This window comes from Vipera ursinii (genome assembly GCF_947247035.1).
Source record: "Vipera ursinii genome assembly, chromosome: 10".
NCBI classification, from domain to species: domain Eukaryota; kingdom Metazoa; phylum Chordata; class Lepidosauria; order Squamata; family Viperidae; genus Vipera; species Vipera ursinii.
The window spans coordinates 23,215,272-23,229,394 of NC_139520.1; the positions used below are offsets into that span (position 1 = coordinate 23,215,272).

The 14,123-nt window shown below is 43.2% G+C and overlaps 3 protein-coding genes across 6 annotated transcripts; 2 read left to right on the forward strand and 1 right to left on the reverse strand.

The window, feature by feature from the left end:
* Nucleotides 1-156: 156 nt before the first annotated feature.
* On the reverse strand, nucleotides 157-1,872 carry GABARAPL2 (GABA type A receptor associated protein like 2). 4 transcript variants are annotated; one of them, XM_083370654.1, is made up of 4 exons: nucleotides 1,726-1,872; nucleotides 1,589-1,644; nucleotides 1,151-1,323; nucleotides 157-397 (listed from the first exon to the last, which is right to left on the reverse strand). In XM_083370654.1, the coding sequence occupies exons 1-4, from the start codon at nucleotides 1,757-1,759 to the stop codon at nucleotides 307-309; spliced, it is 354 nt and encodes a 117-aa protein (XP_083226780.1). In that variant the 5' UTR covers nucleotides 1,760-1,872; the 3' UTR covers nucleotides 157-306. The 4 variants fall into 4 exon arrangements, with proteins under 4 accessions (XP_083226780.1, XP_083226779.1, XP_083226778.1 ...); XM_083370653.1 differs by having other exon boundaries at nucleotides 1,151-1,326; XM_083370652.1 differs by having other exon boundaries at nucleotides 1,589-1,774.
* A 73-nt stretch (nucleotides 1,873-1,945) lies between these two features.
* On the forward strand, nucleotides 1,946-6,896 carry TMEM231 (transmembrane protein 231; the record flags this gene model as incomplete). The annotated part of the gene is made up of 6 exons (XM_083370282.1): nucleotides 1,946-2,084; nucleotides 2,164-2,330; nucleotides 2,535-2,663; nucleotides 5,503-5,646; nucleotides 6,585-6,666; nucleotides 6,766-6,896. The coding sequence occupies 6 exons, from the start codon at nucleotides 1,946-1,948 to the stop codon at nucleotides 6,894-6,896; spliced, it is 792 nt and encodes a 263-aa protein (XP_083226408.1).
* Nucleotides 6,897-8,668: 1,772 nt separating this feature from the next.
* Nucleotides 8,669-11,638, forward strand: LOC310645152 (carbohydrate sulfotransferase 5-like). Its single transcript, XM_083370650.1, has 2 exons — nucleotides 8,669-8,723; nucleotides 9,740-11,638. The coding sequence occupies exon 2, from the start codon at nucleotides 9,918-9,920 to the stop codon at nucleotides 11,100-11,102; it is 1,185 nt and encodes a 394-aa protein (XP_083226776.1). The 5' UTR covers nucleotides 8,669-8,723; nucleotides 9,740-9,917; the 3' UTR covers nucleotides 11,103-11,638.
* Nucleotides 11,639-14,123: the final 2,485 nt, after the last annotated feature.

Here is a 14,123-nt window from a genome sequence, read left to right on the forward strand (position 1 = left end):
CCATTTCTATGAAACTGTAATTATTATGCTAATATTTAATTTCAAAATCCTTCTCCCATCATTAATTCTTTATGGTTGCATCCGTATTTGGATAATGCCACTAAATATGTCCCAGCGGAAAGGATGAAATGGAATTTACAGCTATGGTTACACGTGTAATGGAAAAATAAAATTTTATAAATTACTAAGCTAACAAACAAAAATCTATCAATATATTAAATCAACCCAGTGGCAAATGAAAAACACCCCTCAGGGTCATGATGAAGAACAAGAGGCTATTTACAAAGCAGCAGGATGGAGATGAAATCAGAAACCAAAGGTGTTTTCTCCACTGTAAGCCACGTACAAGAAGCCATCCTCATCTTTCTCCTTCTCATAAAGCTGTCCCATGGTTAAACTGTAAGAAAAAGCAGCAAGAACACCATCACATACCGACAAAAGGAGAATGTGCAAATCCAAAAACACGGTGTGGGTGAGAGGAAGGAGTGAGTAACCCTGCAGACTAAGCTTTTCTGCCTGATGAGTTCTGAATGTATGAATTTGGATACCTTATTAAACAAATCCATTAAATAAAGAGGTTTAAGCTATTTTCCACAAGAAATATACAGTCTTCTCAATTGTCTCTGGCTAGAGAGAAACCATAGAGAGCAGTTTGAGATAGCTTTTTTGTATTTTGGTGCAAAGTAAAAAAAAGGGGAAGTAACAGAGAAAACAAGGTCCTCTATAGTGGATTAAATAGTGCAGTAGAACAAAAGTGGAAACTTGATACCAGTTTCCTTAAATTAACCCCTAACCTTAATCTGATTTTCAAGTACAAGGATTGGGAAGTGGTGCACATCCCACCCTGATGTTTTGGCTCCCACAATCTTATGCCACTAGAGCTTGAGTAGAGCTAATAGTCGAGTCTCCATGATAAACATGGAATAGGGACATCAAAACAACAGAACCAAACAGGGTTAATTACTGGGAAATAATTAATAAAATTTAACATGAATATCATCTAGGAAATGTTAGCCCTACCTAACTGAGAGAAGAAATCTGTTCTACTTTAGAAAGTGGCTACATCTGCTATTCAAGGTTTTATAGGCAAAGAAATGAAAGGCTGATTTTTGTCCTGTTACTACATACGACGCCCCCGCCCGCCCCTCACCTAGACTGCGGGACAGTCTTGTCTACAAAGAGAAATATGGCCTTCTCGGAGGGCAACTGGATCCGCTTCCTGATGATCCACATGAACTGAGCCACGGTTATATCCGAGGGAACCAGGTACTTCCTCTTGTCGATGTCCACAATCTGGGATCCAGAGACCTTTTCGACTATCACCTGCTTCGAGACGGAAGAAATTTATCTCGGCCGGGCCCCCTCCCTCCGCCCCCCCTTTCAGCCCCGTCACGCGTCGCTCTTTCTAGCTACGACCCGGCGGGGGAGGGGCGCGGCGCCTGCCGTTCCCTGGGAAAGAAGGGCCTGCCGGTCCTCGCAGAGCCGCTGCCGGGAGGAAATGACAAGGCCGCCTCCGCCGCCCGCCTCGAGCGGCCCCCGGGCGGCCTCTGCGCTCGAGCTAAGCCCGCTTCCCGTTCCGCCGACTCACCGGGACGCGGTCTGGGTACTTGGCCCGGATCTTGGCGGACTCCACGCACCGATGCTCTGCGGAGAAGGCGAGGAGAGCCGCGTCAGGCGGCCCGGCCCGCTCGCTCGCCCGCCCACCCCGCGGCGCGGCCCGCTTACCCAGCGCGTGGTCCTCCTTGAACATCCACTTCATGGTCGGGCGGTCCGGCGGGCGGGCGGGCGAGTCGGGCCTGTCGTCCTCCAGCAGCTCTTCGGCAGCCGCAACAGCCCCTCTGCGCACCGGGGGCGGGACTTCCGCCGACGCTCCGCGGGCGCGCCCTCCGCCGCGGCGATTGGCTGGCAGGGCGGCGCGCCCGTCGCTGTGGAGACGCGCGGCGGCATGGCCTGGCTGGAAGTGGCGGCGGGCGGCGACGGGCGAGGCGGGCGGGTCCGGCTGTGCTCCCTGGCGGCGCTGGGGCTGCTGCTGCTGGGCGCGCTCACCTACGTGCCGCCCCTGCTGGTGGCCTACCGGAGCCACGGTGGGTTCGGCGGAGGGAGCGCCCCGGGCGGGACTGCCGCTCGCCCGCCCCGCCTCACTCGCTCTCGGTCTCCCCGCAGGCTTCTGGCGCTCGCGGAGCAGCTACGCCGAGCAGCCCCGCGTCCGCTTCCGGCACGAGGTGCTCCTGGCCGCGCTGACGGAGGGCGGCGGAGGGCCGTTGGGCTGGAGCTCCTTCACCGCCTGCAATCGCCTGCTGGGCGGCCGCCTGCGCGTCCCGCTCGTCTCGGTACGGCGGGGGTGGCCGGGCTGGGTCGCTGCCGTCGCGGCGGGGACCGATCCCCCCGCGGGAACGCGCTCTTGGCCAGGGTCGGGCTCCCCGTGGTTGCCTGGCAACGGGCCACCGTCCAGGGTGCCTAGCTCGAACTTCGTTTAAGCTGCATCTGTCCGGAAGGCGCCACGGTGGCCTCCCAACGTTCCTTCTGTGTTCCAGGCTCGGGAAGAAGACTCTAACCAGGATGGAGTAATGGACCAGCTCCGTTTTCAGCTGGAGATTCCGCTGCTCCCCTCTGAACGAGTCGTGGGGATTCAGCTCCTGCTGACTTTCTCCTACGAGTTGCACGTGAGTGTCCTCCGGTGGCAGCGGGGAGAGTCTCCCCAGCAGCCCTTTCGATAGGACAACTGGCTTGCATTGGTCGTTTAGTGGTTAACACTGCTGCCTATCCCTGGTTTTTGTTTGAAGCAGAACAGCATTTCTGTCCCATTAGGTGAGAGCTCCAGGCATTTAGCTTCAGCAGAGACTGAGATTTAATGCAAAACTTGGGCAGAAAAACTAGTGTTCGAGCAGAAGGTCAGGCCATACCCCTTAATTTTGCCCAGATAAATATTCTGCTGCTGAGAGGAAGACTGAAAAGGAACCTGTTGCACACCTAAAATGAATCTACTTTTAGAAACATGTATTGATATACAGTATTGTCGATTATCAGAAGCTCTGGATAGCTAATTATCATTTCTCTCCTGTAAAGCAGAGTGATAAAGCAGAGCCAGTTTGGTCTAATGGTGAAGGCTAGAAGCCAGGAGACCCTGAATTCTAGTCCTGCATAGGCACAAAAAAGCTGGCTGGGTGACTTTGGGCCAGCCACTGTCTCAGCCCAACGTAGCTAACAGGATATTTGTTGTGGGGAAAATAGAGGAGGAAGGAGTATTGTCTGTGTTCGTTGCCTGGAGTTATTTATAAAAATAATAATGGCAGGATATAAATAAATATTGTAAGTTACAGGTCTGGAGAAAAACTGAGCAGGGAGCTTAGTTACAGTGCTCAGGATACTCAGTTTCAGAAAACACTAAATATTTGTTGTTGTCGTTAGCTGCGAAGTCGTGTCTGACCCATCGCGACCCTATGGACAACATTCCTCCAGGCCTTCCTGTCCTCTACCATCTTCTGGAGTCCTTTTAAGCTCACGCCTACTGCTTCAGTGACTCCATCCAGCCACCTCATTCTCTGTCGTCCCCTTCTTCTCTTGCCCTCAATCTTTCCCAGCATTAGGCTCTTCTCCAGCGAGTCCTTCCTTCTCATTAGGTGGCCAAAGTATTTGAGTTTTAGCTTCAGGATCTGGCCTTCTAAAGAGCAGTCAGGGTTGATCTCCTCTAGGACTGACCGGTTTGATCGCCTTGCAGTCCAAGGGAGGAGTCTTCTCCAGCACCATAGTTCAAAGGCCTCCATTCTTTGGCGCTCAGCCTTTGTTATGGTCCAACTTTCACAGCCATACATTGCAACTGGAAAGACCATGGCCTTGACTATACGCACTTTTGTTGGCAGGGTGACGTCTCTGCTTTTTAGTGTGCAGTCTAGATTTGCCATTTCCCTAGGAGCAAGCGTCTTTTAATTTCTTGGCTGCAGTCTCCGTCTGCGGTGATCTTGGAGCCCAGGAAAATAAAATCTGTCACTACCTCCATTTCTTCCCCATCTATTTGCCAGGAATTGAGAGGGCCAGATGCCATGATCTTGGTTTTCTTAATGTTAAGTTTCAAGCCAAGTTTTGCACTCTCCTTCTTCACCCTCAACAAGAGGCTCTTTAGTTCTTCTTCACTTTCTGCCATTAGAGTGGTATCATCTGCATATCTTAGGTTGTTGATATTTCTTCCGGCAATCTTAATTCCAACTATTGATTCCTCTAACCCTGCCTTTCTCATGATGTGCTCTGCATATAAGTTAAATAGGCAGGGCGACAGTATACATCCTTGCCGGACTCCTTTCCCAATTTCGAACCAATCAGTGGTTCCGTGTCCAGTTCTCACTGTTGCTTCTTGACCCACATATAGGTTTCTCAAGAGACAAATAAGATGGTCTGGTACGCCCATCTCTTTAAGAACTTGCCACAGTTTGTTATGATCCACACAATCAAAGGCTTTAGCATAGTCAATGAAGCAGAAGTAGATGTTTTTCTGGAACTCCCTAGCTTTCTCCATGATCCAGCGTATGTTGGCAATTTGATCTCTAGTTCCTCTGCCTCTTCGAAATCCTGCCTGTACTTTTGGTAGTTCTCGATCCACATACTGCTGGAGTCTAGCTTGTAGGATTTTAAGCATAACTTTACTAGCATGAGAAATGAGTGCAATGGTGCGGTAGTTTGAACATTCTTTGGCACTGCCTTTCTTTGGAATTGGAATGTAAACTGATCTTTTTCAATCCTGTGGCCACTGTTGAGTTTTCCAAATTTGCTGGCAAATTGAGTGTAGCACTTTTACTGCATCGTCTTTTAAGATTTTGAATAGCTCAGCTGGAATACTGTCACCTCCACTAGCTTTGTTGTTGCTCAGCTTTTCTAAGGCCCACTTCACTTCACATTCCAGGATGGCTGGCTCGAGGTCAGTGACCACCTCATTGTGATTATCAGGGACATTAAGCTCATTTTGTATAGTTCTTCTGTGTAATTTTAAATATAGGAAACTGCATAACCTAGGAAAAACGGGAGCATTTTTTTGCAGAATACGGGAACTCTTTCATGTAATTAAATTGAATGGTAGAAAAAGTAGGATAGATAAATGGAACTTTATTGATTGGTGCCAATTGGGATGGTTTAAAAGGCAATCATATTTATAGTGCTTCCTATGTATAATGCAGTAGTGGGTGTGGTATACACAATATATCTAATTGCTGTTTCTGAGGAAATGTGCAGTTCTATTTATCTTCTATGTTGAGTTTATGTCTTGTGATTAGTATTGAAATAGAAATGTTATTTGTTGTGGATTGTACATTTTTTTAAATATTCTTACACAACAAATTTAAAAATTGCAACCACTTCTATTTTTTCAGGTTCTTTAAATCTTTGGGAATTCTATTGCTGCTAGATTCTATATTTCTCAGTAATTATAATCCTACTTTTTCTGATATGATGCTGAGATTGTAGTGTAACAATTCTCTCCCCATCTTTCTGATTTATTTGCTGCTCTCATTCCAGAGAATGTCCACTTTTGTGATGCAGAGCATGGCTTTTTTGCAGTCTTTTAGCCCTGTGCCAGGATCACAGGTGTTTGTAAATGGAGATCTCAAACTTCATCAGAAGCAGCCTCTTCACCATACTGGGCTGGATAGTAGATATAATGTGAGTGTTGTCCTTCCCCACCTCAATTTCTTCAGTTGGTTGTGTTATCCTTTGCCTGTTTTTTCTTCTGCAACTGCTTTGACTGAAGTCATATACTATATGCAGTGGACTCTGCTTAGGAAATTTGTGTTGCTAAGTATTCAGCAAGTTTGAAAATCCTATAAAATCTAAGGAGATGTCAGAAAATAAAGGTCATTGGGAGGCAAGTAACAGCATAAGCTGTGATCCTGATTGAATTTGTGAACTGAGATTTGTGAACATTTTTTCAAAATGTTTATTGATAATAAACAGCTATGCTGATGTACAGGTAGTCCTTGTTTAGTGATCACAATTGAGACTGAAGCAGTAGCTGAGTGAAACTATGATTACAATCTTACTTCAGCTTTCCTTTTTTAAAATGTTAATTTTAAAGATAAAAAACTGTAGAAAAAAGTAGTAAAGTTATTTGGATGCATATATTTGTATCTACATATAATCTTGTTTTTGCTTATTCATTAAAGTTCCAAGATAAGAGTTTGATAATATTAAATTGTTTACATGACAAGTGTTGCTTTTTGGATTTTTCTTATACAGAATAATTATCTTGTGTTTTAAAATCCAATAAACCATGCATTTATCTTAAAAAATACCTTAGTTAAAAGGAAAATATATATAATAAATCCTTTCAAATATTTGATTTTATGAACATTGTCAGTGTATATTTGGTCAGTTGGCAATTTAGAAAATCTGAGCAATTATGAAAGGTTTTGTGTTTATATGAAACCAAGTCTTCTTTTTACCCAGTAGAGTATTACAAGAATACAAGCTAATCCAAGATGGAAACCCATTTGGTATCATATCATCTAGTATATGCCTAAAAGTATTTATCATAAATTCTGATATAAGTTAGCAGTTGGTAAGATCCTGTGTCCGATGCAAAATTCTCTTCACTATGACAGGTATCTGTGATCAATAGTACAAGTCCTTTTGCACAAGACTATGATTTTGTGAACATTGTTGAAACATATCACAAGAGGAATGGTGAGTTTTCACAGAATGTTTTAGGTTTTTGTACGCAAAACATTTTTGTCTTTCTTAGATCATTTGGCTTAATATTAATTATAATTATTTCCTTTACAGTTACAACAGTTTTGTCTGGTCCTGGTCCCATTTGGGTGACTGGAAGATCATCAGATCAACCATTTGTGATCCGGGCCTTCATCCATTATCCGATGGAATTGATTGTATATCCTTTGGCTACCAGTTGGTGATGGTTTTGGTTTTTTGAATGATGGGTTTATGGCACTTGGCCTCAACAGCTGATACAACTATGGCTGGCTAACATTAGGCAACTGTAAGAAAAATGCCATGAAACTCAAACAGGATGTATCTCTAAAGAATGTTTCTAGCATTTAAAAAAAAAGCTTAAAAGTGTTATGGTGCATTTTATGTTGCCCCGGGGAAAAGGAGATCTTGGAGATTCTCATTTCTTGACTGTCCCTGGCTACTCTTGGGGGGAGGTGGGATGCTTCCCAGTTCACATGACTAGCCAAAAGAATCGGAGGTGCACATCCTTGCCTTTGTATGAAGATGCTTCAGATTCTAAATAGTCCTTGACTTTTAGCACATATCAGCCAGGCTTCTGGGAGATGATGAAGTTTGCCTGGATGCAGTACATTAGCATCCTCCTGATATTTTTGTGGATTTTTGAAAGAATAAAAATCTTCCTTCTTCGAAATCAAGTGCTGAACGTAGTGCCGGTGTCTCTGCTTCCCCCACTGTTGTCCTATAAAGAGCACAAATCCTGACCAGGCCTGCAGAGGAGAAAGAACTGCTCTCAGTGGCCTCCATTGCTTTTGCATTTGGAAGATGAGGCTTTCCACAGGTTGGGTTCATACATTATTTTTCAAAGTTTATTGGTGGGTTCTCAGTGTAGATTTTCTTTAGTGTCCTATTTTCAGAAATCTGTTTGTTATTATGGTCTATCAGATGCATATCAGCCATAATAAGTGGCAAGAAAAACCTTTTGATGGAAGTTATACAAATGAGTTTTACTGTCTGTAAGTACATAACTGAATCCCAGTGTTGATGGCAAAGTCCTCTAGAAGGAGTTAACTACAGAAACAAAAAGAGAACTCCATTCTTTGAAAAGACAGATTTTCTCTGCAAGAATACTGAAATAAAGAATGCCTTTGTTCTTTTTTCTCTGTGTTTGCAAAATCCCAAGGTGAAAATCAAGGGAATAAGGGCCATCATCAGTCAGAAGCTATTATTGTCCCAGAAAGCTTGGGTTCTTTCACATGGCGTGCAAGTCCAATGATAGATGGGTAGGGGGGGGGAAATTATTGGCAAAGAAAAGGGTTACTCAGAAGCAAGTTCCAAATGGGTGCACTCCTTCTTGGAGCAGACCCTCTTTTATATAAATTTGAAAGACATTTTCATGTGAAAACTTTTCAGCCCTATATAGCAAAACATTTCAACTTGCTGCAAGTTGATGTGACTAACAGTTTATTAAAACATAAATGTAATTGGACTAAGGTTAAATAAATTGGCTCACGGATCATCTTTCCACTTTTGCCAAACTTCCCCATTCCTTGCAAACCTCAGCAATGAAGAGAAAAGCAGAGCTTCTCCCACCTGGTGAAGCTGCTTTTATGGATTTAAGGCGGGGTGGGTGGTGGGAGGCTTCCTTTTCTCAACAGACTCTAGGGCAAAATGCTGCTTCTCGTCATGGAGAACTGCTGGCCTAGTAGGTTCTGGTAGCCCCGCTGCTTTAACTCCAGCACGGAGAGGTTCACTGCTGTGGGTTGGCCGGTTACGGTGGGGCTGGAGGGATGGAGCCTGTCCATTAGGCACTGCAGCTCCCTCCGGGAGGGAAGAAGCGGCCCACCCGCCTCCATCTTCCATAGGGCCAGTCCCTGATTGGCGCCTCCCTCGCTGACGCCCCCCGCCCAAGCATCCCCCCCCCCCCCGCAGCCGTAGAGGAACGGCCACGTCTGAATGCCGCTCATTGTATGCGGAGCCGGCGCCGCAGCCTCACCTTCCTGTCTCCTCCAACTAGCCGCGACCTCTTTAGACGCCCGCCGGCACATACTGAGGTTAGGGGCCGGGATGGGGAGGGGTTGGTACCGGGTGCGTGTAGCGTCTGGAAAAGAGGAGGCTGCAGTTCCAGGTGTCGGGATAAGCGACGGTCGAGGCGCGCCCTCTTCCTCCGACGGGGACGCGGAGCTTCTTCCCCGCGGGTATCCATCCATCAGCTGGCGGACAATAGCGCCTGCAGTACCGGGCGCTGTGCAAGCCTCGACGCGGGTGCCGAGTGGCTCGCCGAGCGTCTGAGTAGGGACCGGGAAGAGCGTCCGCATCCGGACCTTGGCGTCGGCCGACACAACTCTCCTCAGCTGCGCTGTTGCAAGCTCGGAATCCATCCCCTCTCCGCTCTGCGATTTTAGGCTAAATGTCATAGGCGGGCGGGGCCGGCCTCCGAATCCCAAACCTTCGGCGGCAGCTAAAAGGAGCCCCTTCCCATCAAAAATAGTTGTGGAGATGTTTTTGCTCAAGAACTCTCTGAAGACTTTTCCCCAATAGCACTTAGCAATAGCACTTAGACTTATATACCGCTTCACAGCACCCAGTCTAAGCGGTTTACAGAGTCAGCATATTGTCCCCAGCAGTCTGGGTCCTTATTTTACCGACCTCGGAATGACGGAAGACAGAGTCAACCTTGAGCCGGTCAGGATCGAAGGAATCAAATTCCTGACCATGTGAGCAGAGTTAGCTTGCAATACTGAATTCTAACCACGCGCCACCACGGCGCTCTTACGTATTTAAAAACCTTGTACACAAAGAAAAATCATCTTCCTTTAAAAATCTTCTTGTACCTAAACAGCAATTATTTTGCTTCTGTATTTTATTTGCTTTATGAGAGTTAAAGGAAATCTGAAACCCAAACTCTTAAGTTTGTTCACTGCTGTAATATGAGAGAGAGGCTGAATTCTGTCCATGTGAGTTTTAAGGCCGGGTAGAGGAAAAAATACTAGTAAATAATGCATATAAATTGGAATAGCAGAATTCTTATCTAACCTGTTTATTAACAACCTATATATATTTCTTTTAGCTTTTCTCATCATTGTGGATCTACGATGCAGTAATCTGGGATTCTCCATACAGTTCATTTATTCACCCCCAATGTGTAATTTGTAAAACTGCTAAAGCATAATTCTGTCAAACTGATGCTTTAAAATGTGGTGATCACCTTCTCTCCATCATTCCAGTCGTACTCAGCTTCACCCAGGATGCTGAGGCTTCGCGTTTCCAATGCCACAATTGCAATTATATTGGCAATCCAGACAGGATTTCTAGTCTTTCTATATATTCAACAAAGTGGCTTCATTCCCCGGTCTATGGAAAAACCTGCCCAGGTGCACATCCTCATTCTTTCCTCTTGGAGATCAGGCTCTTCCTTTGTGGGGCAACTCTTCAGTCAGCACCCTAATGTCTTCTATCTGATGGAGCCAGCCTGGCATGTGTGGGCAACCATGTACCAAAACAGCGCCAAGGTCTTGCACATGGCTGTGCGGGATCTCGTCCGGTCTGTCTTCAAGTGTGACATGTCGGTGTTCGATGCCTACATGCCCTGGAAGAGAAACAGAAACTTGTCTGATCTGTTCCAGTGGGCTGTGAGCCGGGCATTATGCACAATGCCTGCTTGTGAATTCTTCCAACGGTCTGATATTACTGGTGAAAGTGCTTGCAAAACTCTCTGTGGCAAGTATCCTTTTAGTAAAGTGGAAGAGGCCTGCAAGACCTACAGCCATGTTGTCCTAAAGGAAGTCCGTTTCTTTGACCTCAAAGTGCTCTACCCACTCCTTGCTGACCCCTCCCTGAACCTCAAAATCATTCACCTGGTCCGTGACCCCAGGGCTGTCCTGAAATCTCGGGAACAATCTGTCAAAGCCCTTGCCCGTGACAATGGAATAATTCTGGGTATAAATAGCAGCAGAGTGTATAACACTGGCTTTAAAGTCCTGCAGGAGATTTGTAGAAGCCACATTCAGATCTATGAAACAGCTAGTCAGAAGCCTCCATTATTTTTAAAAGATCGTTATTTATTGATCCGATTTGAAGACATTGTGCGAGATCCTTTAATGGAAATTACTGCAATGTATACATTTACAGATCTTCTTTTGACCCAGAAACTTGAAAATTGGATCTATAATATTACACATGGACAAGGACCGAGTAAAAAGAGAGAAGCTTTCCAAATCACGTCTCGAGATGCGCTCAATGTTTCCCAGGCATGGAGAAATGTTCTTTCATTTCAGAAAGTCCAAAAAGTGCAAGAAGTTTGTAGAGGTGCTTTAAATATACTTGGTTATCAATTTGTAAATTCTGAGAAAGAGCAGAAAGATTTCTCTTTAGATCTAATACTGCCACATCGGAGAACTCAGTTTCGCTGGGCATTGTTTCATGAAAACTAGATCAAATATTCCCTCCTACATTTGTCATATAACTTGAAAAGATTTGTTGGTTTCAGTACATGTGGTAATTTCTCTTAGAACTTCATTTTATCAAACCAAGGAACTGCATGCCTTCTGTTTTTTTCAAATTAATAATAATGGATAACTTCCAGACTAGCTTTATAAGGCAACATTGCAAGGAATTATTTTTCACCTGCATGTGGGTATAATTTTGATATGCTACAGAATCCCTTCTTGCTTTTTGTTTTTCTAAGTTCTCTTTCATGTGCAGGACTGCAATATTACTGAAAAGGAAAATGGTTGGTTGGAGGGGTGGGGAATTTGTCGCTCCGAAATGTTAATGCACTCAAACTTCCACATGCCCCAGGGAACAACAGGAATAGAAATCCAGTGACTGCAAGGATTTATTTCATTGCATATTTTTACAACCTGTATCTCCTTTATCTGTGTACCCCAACATGCCACAGCTCTAAATTTGTCTCTGCTTTTATTATACTCCTATTTTTTTTGAATATGGGCATCCCTGATTATGTGTAATAGTGAGGATTAGTTCCTAATGAAAATTACATAGAAAATGTAATTATTTTTTGCAATATAGTTGGAAATCAATATTCTTGGGAATATTTTTATCATATTGAAAGTAGCAGTATCCAACACTGGGCAGATGAATATTGCAAATGTGTGCAATTTATGTTATATGCTAGCATAATAAATAGGGTAGACACCACAGATTATATGCAAAAAATATGTGTGTTTAGTTTCTCATATATCTAGGTAGATACCTAGTAATCTCTTTTTTCATAAGTTTTTTTATTGATTTTCCAATGTTACAATAGTATCTTTGAAAAGCAACGTGGTGTCTGAGTTACAATAGTTCCATTTCATACAAATACATATTATTACAAATCTCCAATTTATTGTGACCAGTATTTCTTCTCTTTTTTCCTTAAATACATATTATCTCATCTAAATTAATATACTTATTATTATCCATCAGTTATTTAGTAGTTTTCTAACATTTGTCCATACTTTTGTATATTTTATATTTTAACATTCCATCTTTAAAACATCAAAACTCCTTATATATTTTTCCAGCTTTAATTTTGCATTGATATTAAAGTTAAACATTTGAAGTTTCTCATGTTTATATTTCTGGGTGATCTCCATTCCCTTTACACAATTCTCTCCAATACCTGGTAATATAAGTACACTTCTTATATATCTTATTTCCATATCAATAAGTTAATAATACAATATAATATTCTTATTTTCATTATAATTTCCACATATTGAAAATTAGCTAAAATTTCTTCTATTTTAAAATTTAATACATCCTTTCATATCGCTACATCCAAGTATATTAATTAGATTGTATCATTCTTAACATATATATCTTAATCAATTTCATTTAAACAGCTCAATATTTCAATTTAACTGTTAATATTCATACATCTAAATTTTTTAAATTAGCCAGTCAGTATTTTTATTTACTCATCAAAACAATCTCTTATAGCCCAAATACAATCCTGTCTATTTTAGTATTTTCCGTTTCAAGCCTCTTAAATACGTCCAATCTTTTTCAATCTTATTCTTGCTTTTTTCTTTGCCATATCATTTTTCGCTTCTTTGCTTCAGGGTCATCAAAGAATTCTTGTGTTATTGTATCGTATTGAAGTGACCCTCCACTCTCCATTTTTGAAGGGTTGCGGGGTCTAATAAAAACACCAAATCTTCTCATTATTTTCACCTCTTGATATAATTGTCTGGACTGTATATTTTTTCTTCCATTTCTTTCTCATTTTGCCCTTCAAATGTCTGTGCTTGTTGAATAATTAATTCTTCTGTCAGTGTATTTGATTGTTCAGTTTCTTCTGTTAAGTTCTGTCCCGATAAATTATTAGTTGTAGTCACAAGTAATTGAGTTTGCTTCTCCAAGACACTTTCTAGTTTTTTTCCAAAAAGTTCTTATTTCATCACCGGCTGTAGAAAGGAACTGATAAGTTTGGTAGGTTGTTTTCATCATAGCATAGATTTGTTTTTGTATTTATTCCATGGTGGAGTTTCACATCTGGTATTGAAGGTTAGTCTTATTTTTAGAATGTCAGGTTGCAATTTTAGGCTTAGCCGCTGAGTGTCCCCCAAGTGCTTGGAAAATTCTTTTCTTTTAGGGAACTGTCTGTTAATTTCTTTCCAATTTATTTCTTCTATTTTAGAAGAGCAGAGCCAGATTTTTAAATAAAAGTAGGAACTAATGAGTAGGTTGTCCAAAGCTTTTAGTCCACAAATTATAAAGTTCTAGTTGAGGTTCAAATCATTTTTTCAACATTTTTTTTAAAAAACACAGCTTAGCCACCACTAATTTGAAGGGAGGGTTAAACTCCCCCCTCCCTCTCCACAGGGGGGACAGTACTTAGCAGCTCATTTAGGTGGAAAGAAGATGATTAGGGTATAAGAGAGGAATCTTACCCAGTCTCTTCCACGCTGCTTTAATGTTGCCTGGTGGTAAGTGTGACTTTGGCTGTCTGCAGCCTAGTAACCGGCCACGTTGCTATGGTCGGTCTTTCGTCCTCTGGTTCGAAGGGAATGCATGCACTAACGGGTGGGTTGCGGCTCCCCCGCGTTTCTGCAAAAGCCCCTTCTTGCTGGTCGCCCCTCCAGGGCGATTCTTCAGCCCATTTAGGACCCCCCAGTGATGCGAAACTGGACGTGGAAGACGAGAGCCATCCTCCAGACATCTATAACAGCAGCATTGGCAAACCGAAAGCTCTCAGATGCTTAGTAATCTCTCTGTACTACCTCTCTGCTAGGTTTTGCTGGTAAGGAGCTGGGAATAAAAAATAATTTAGATTGGAGAGGAAGAGGAGGTGGGGAGCGGAGGAGTGGCAAATATGGAGTTGGCAGATGGAAAAGTCTTAAAAAACACCCAAGAGGTTCACGGGAAGAAAAGGGGGTTAGAAGTAGAGATGATGGTGGCTACAATGACTAACATGTACTTAATTCTAGCTGGTGCTGAAGATGGAC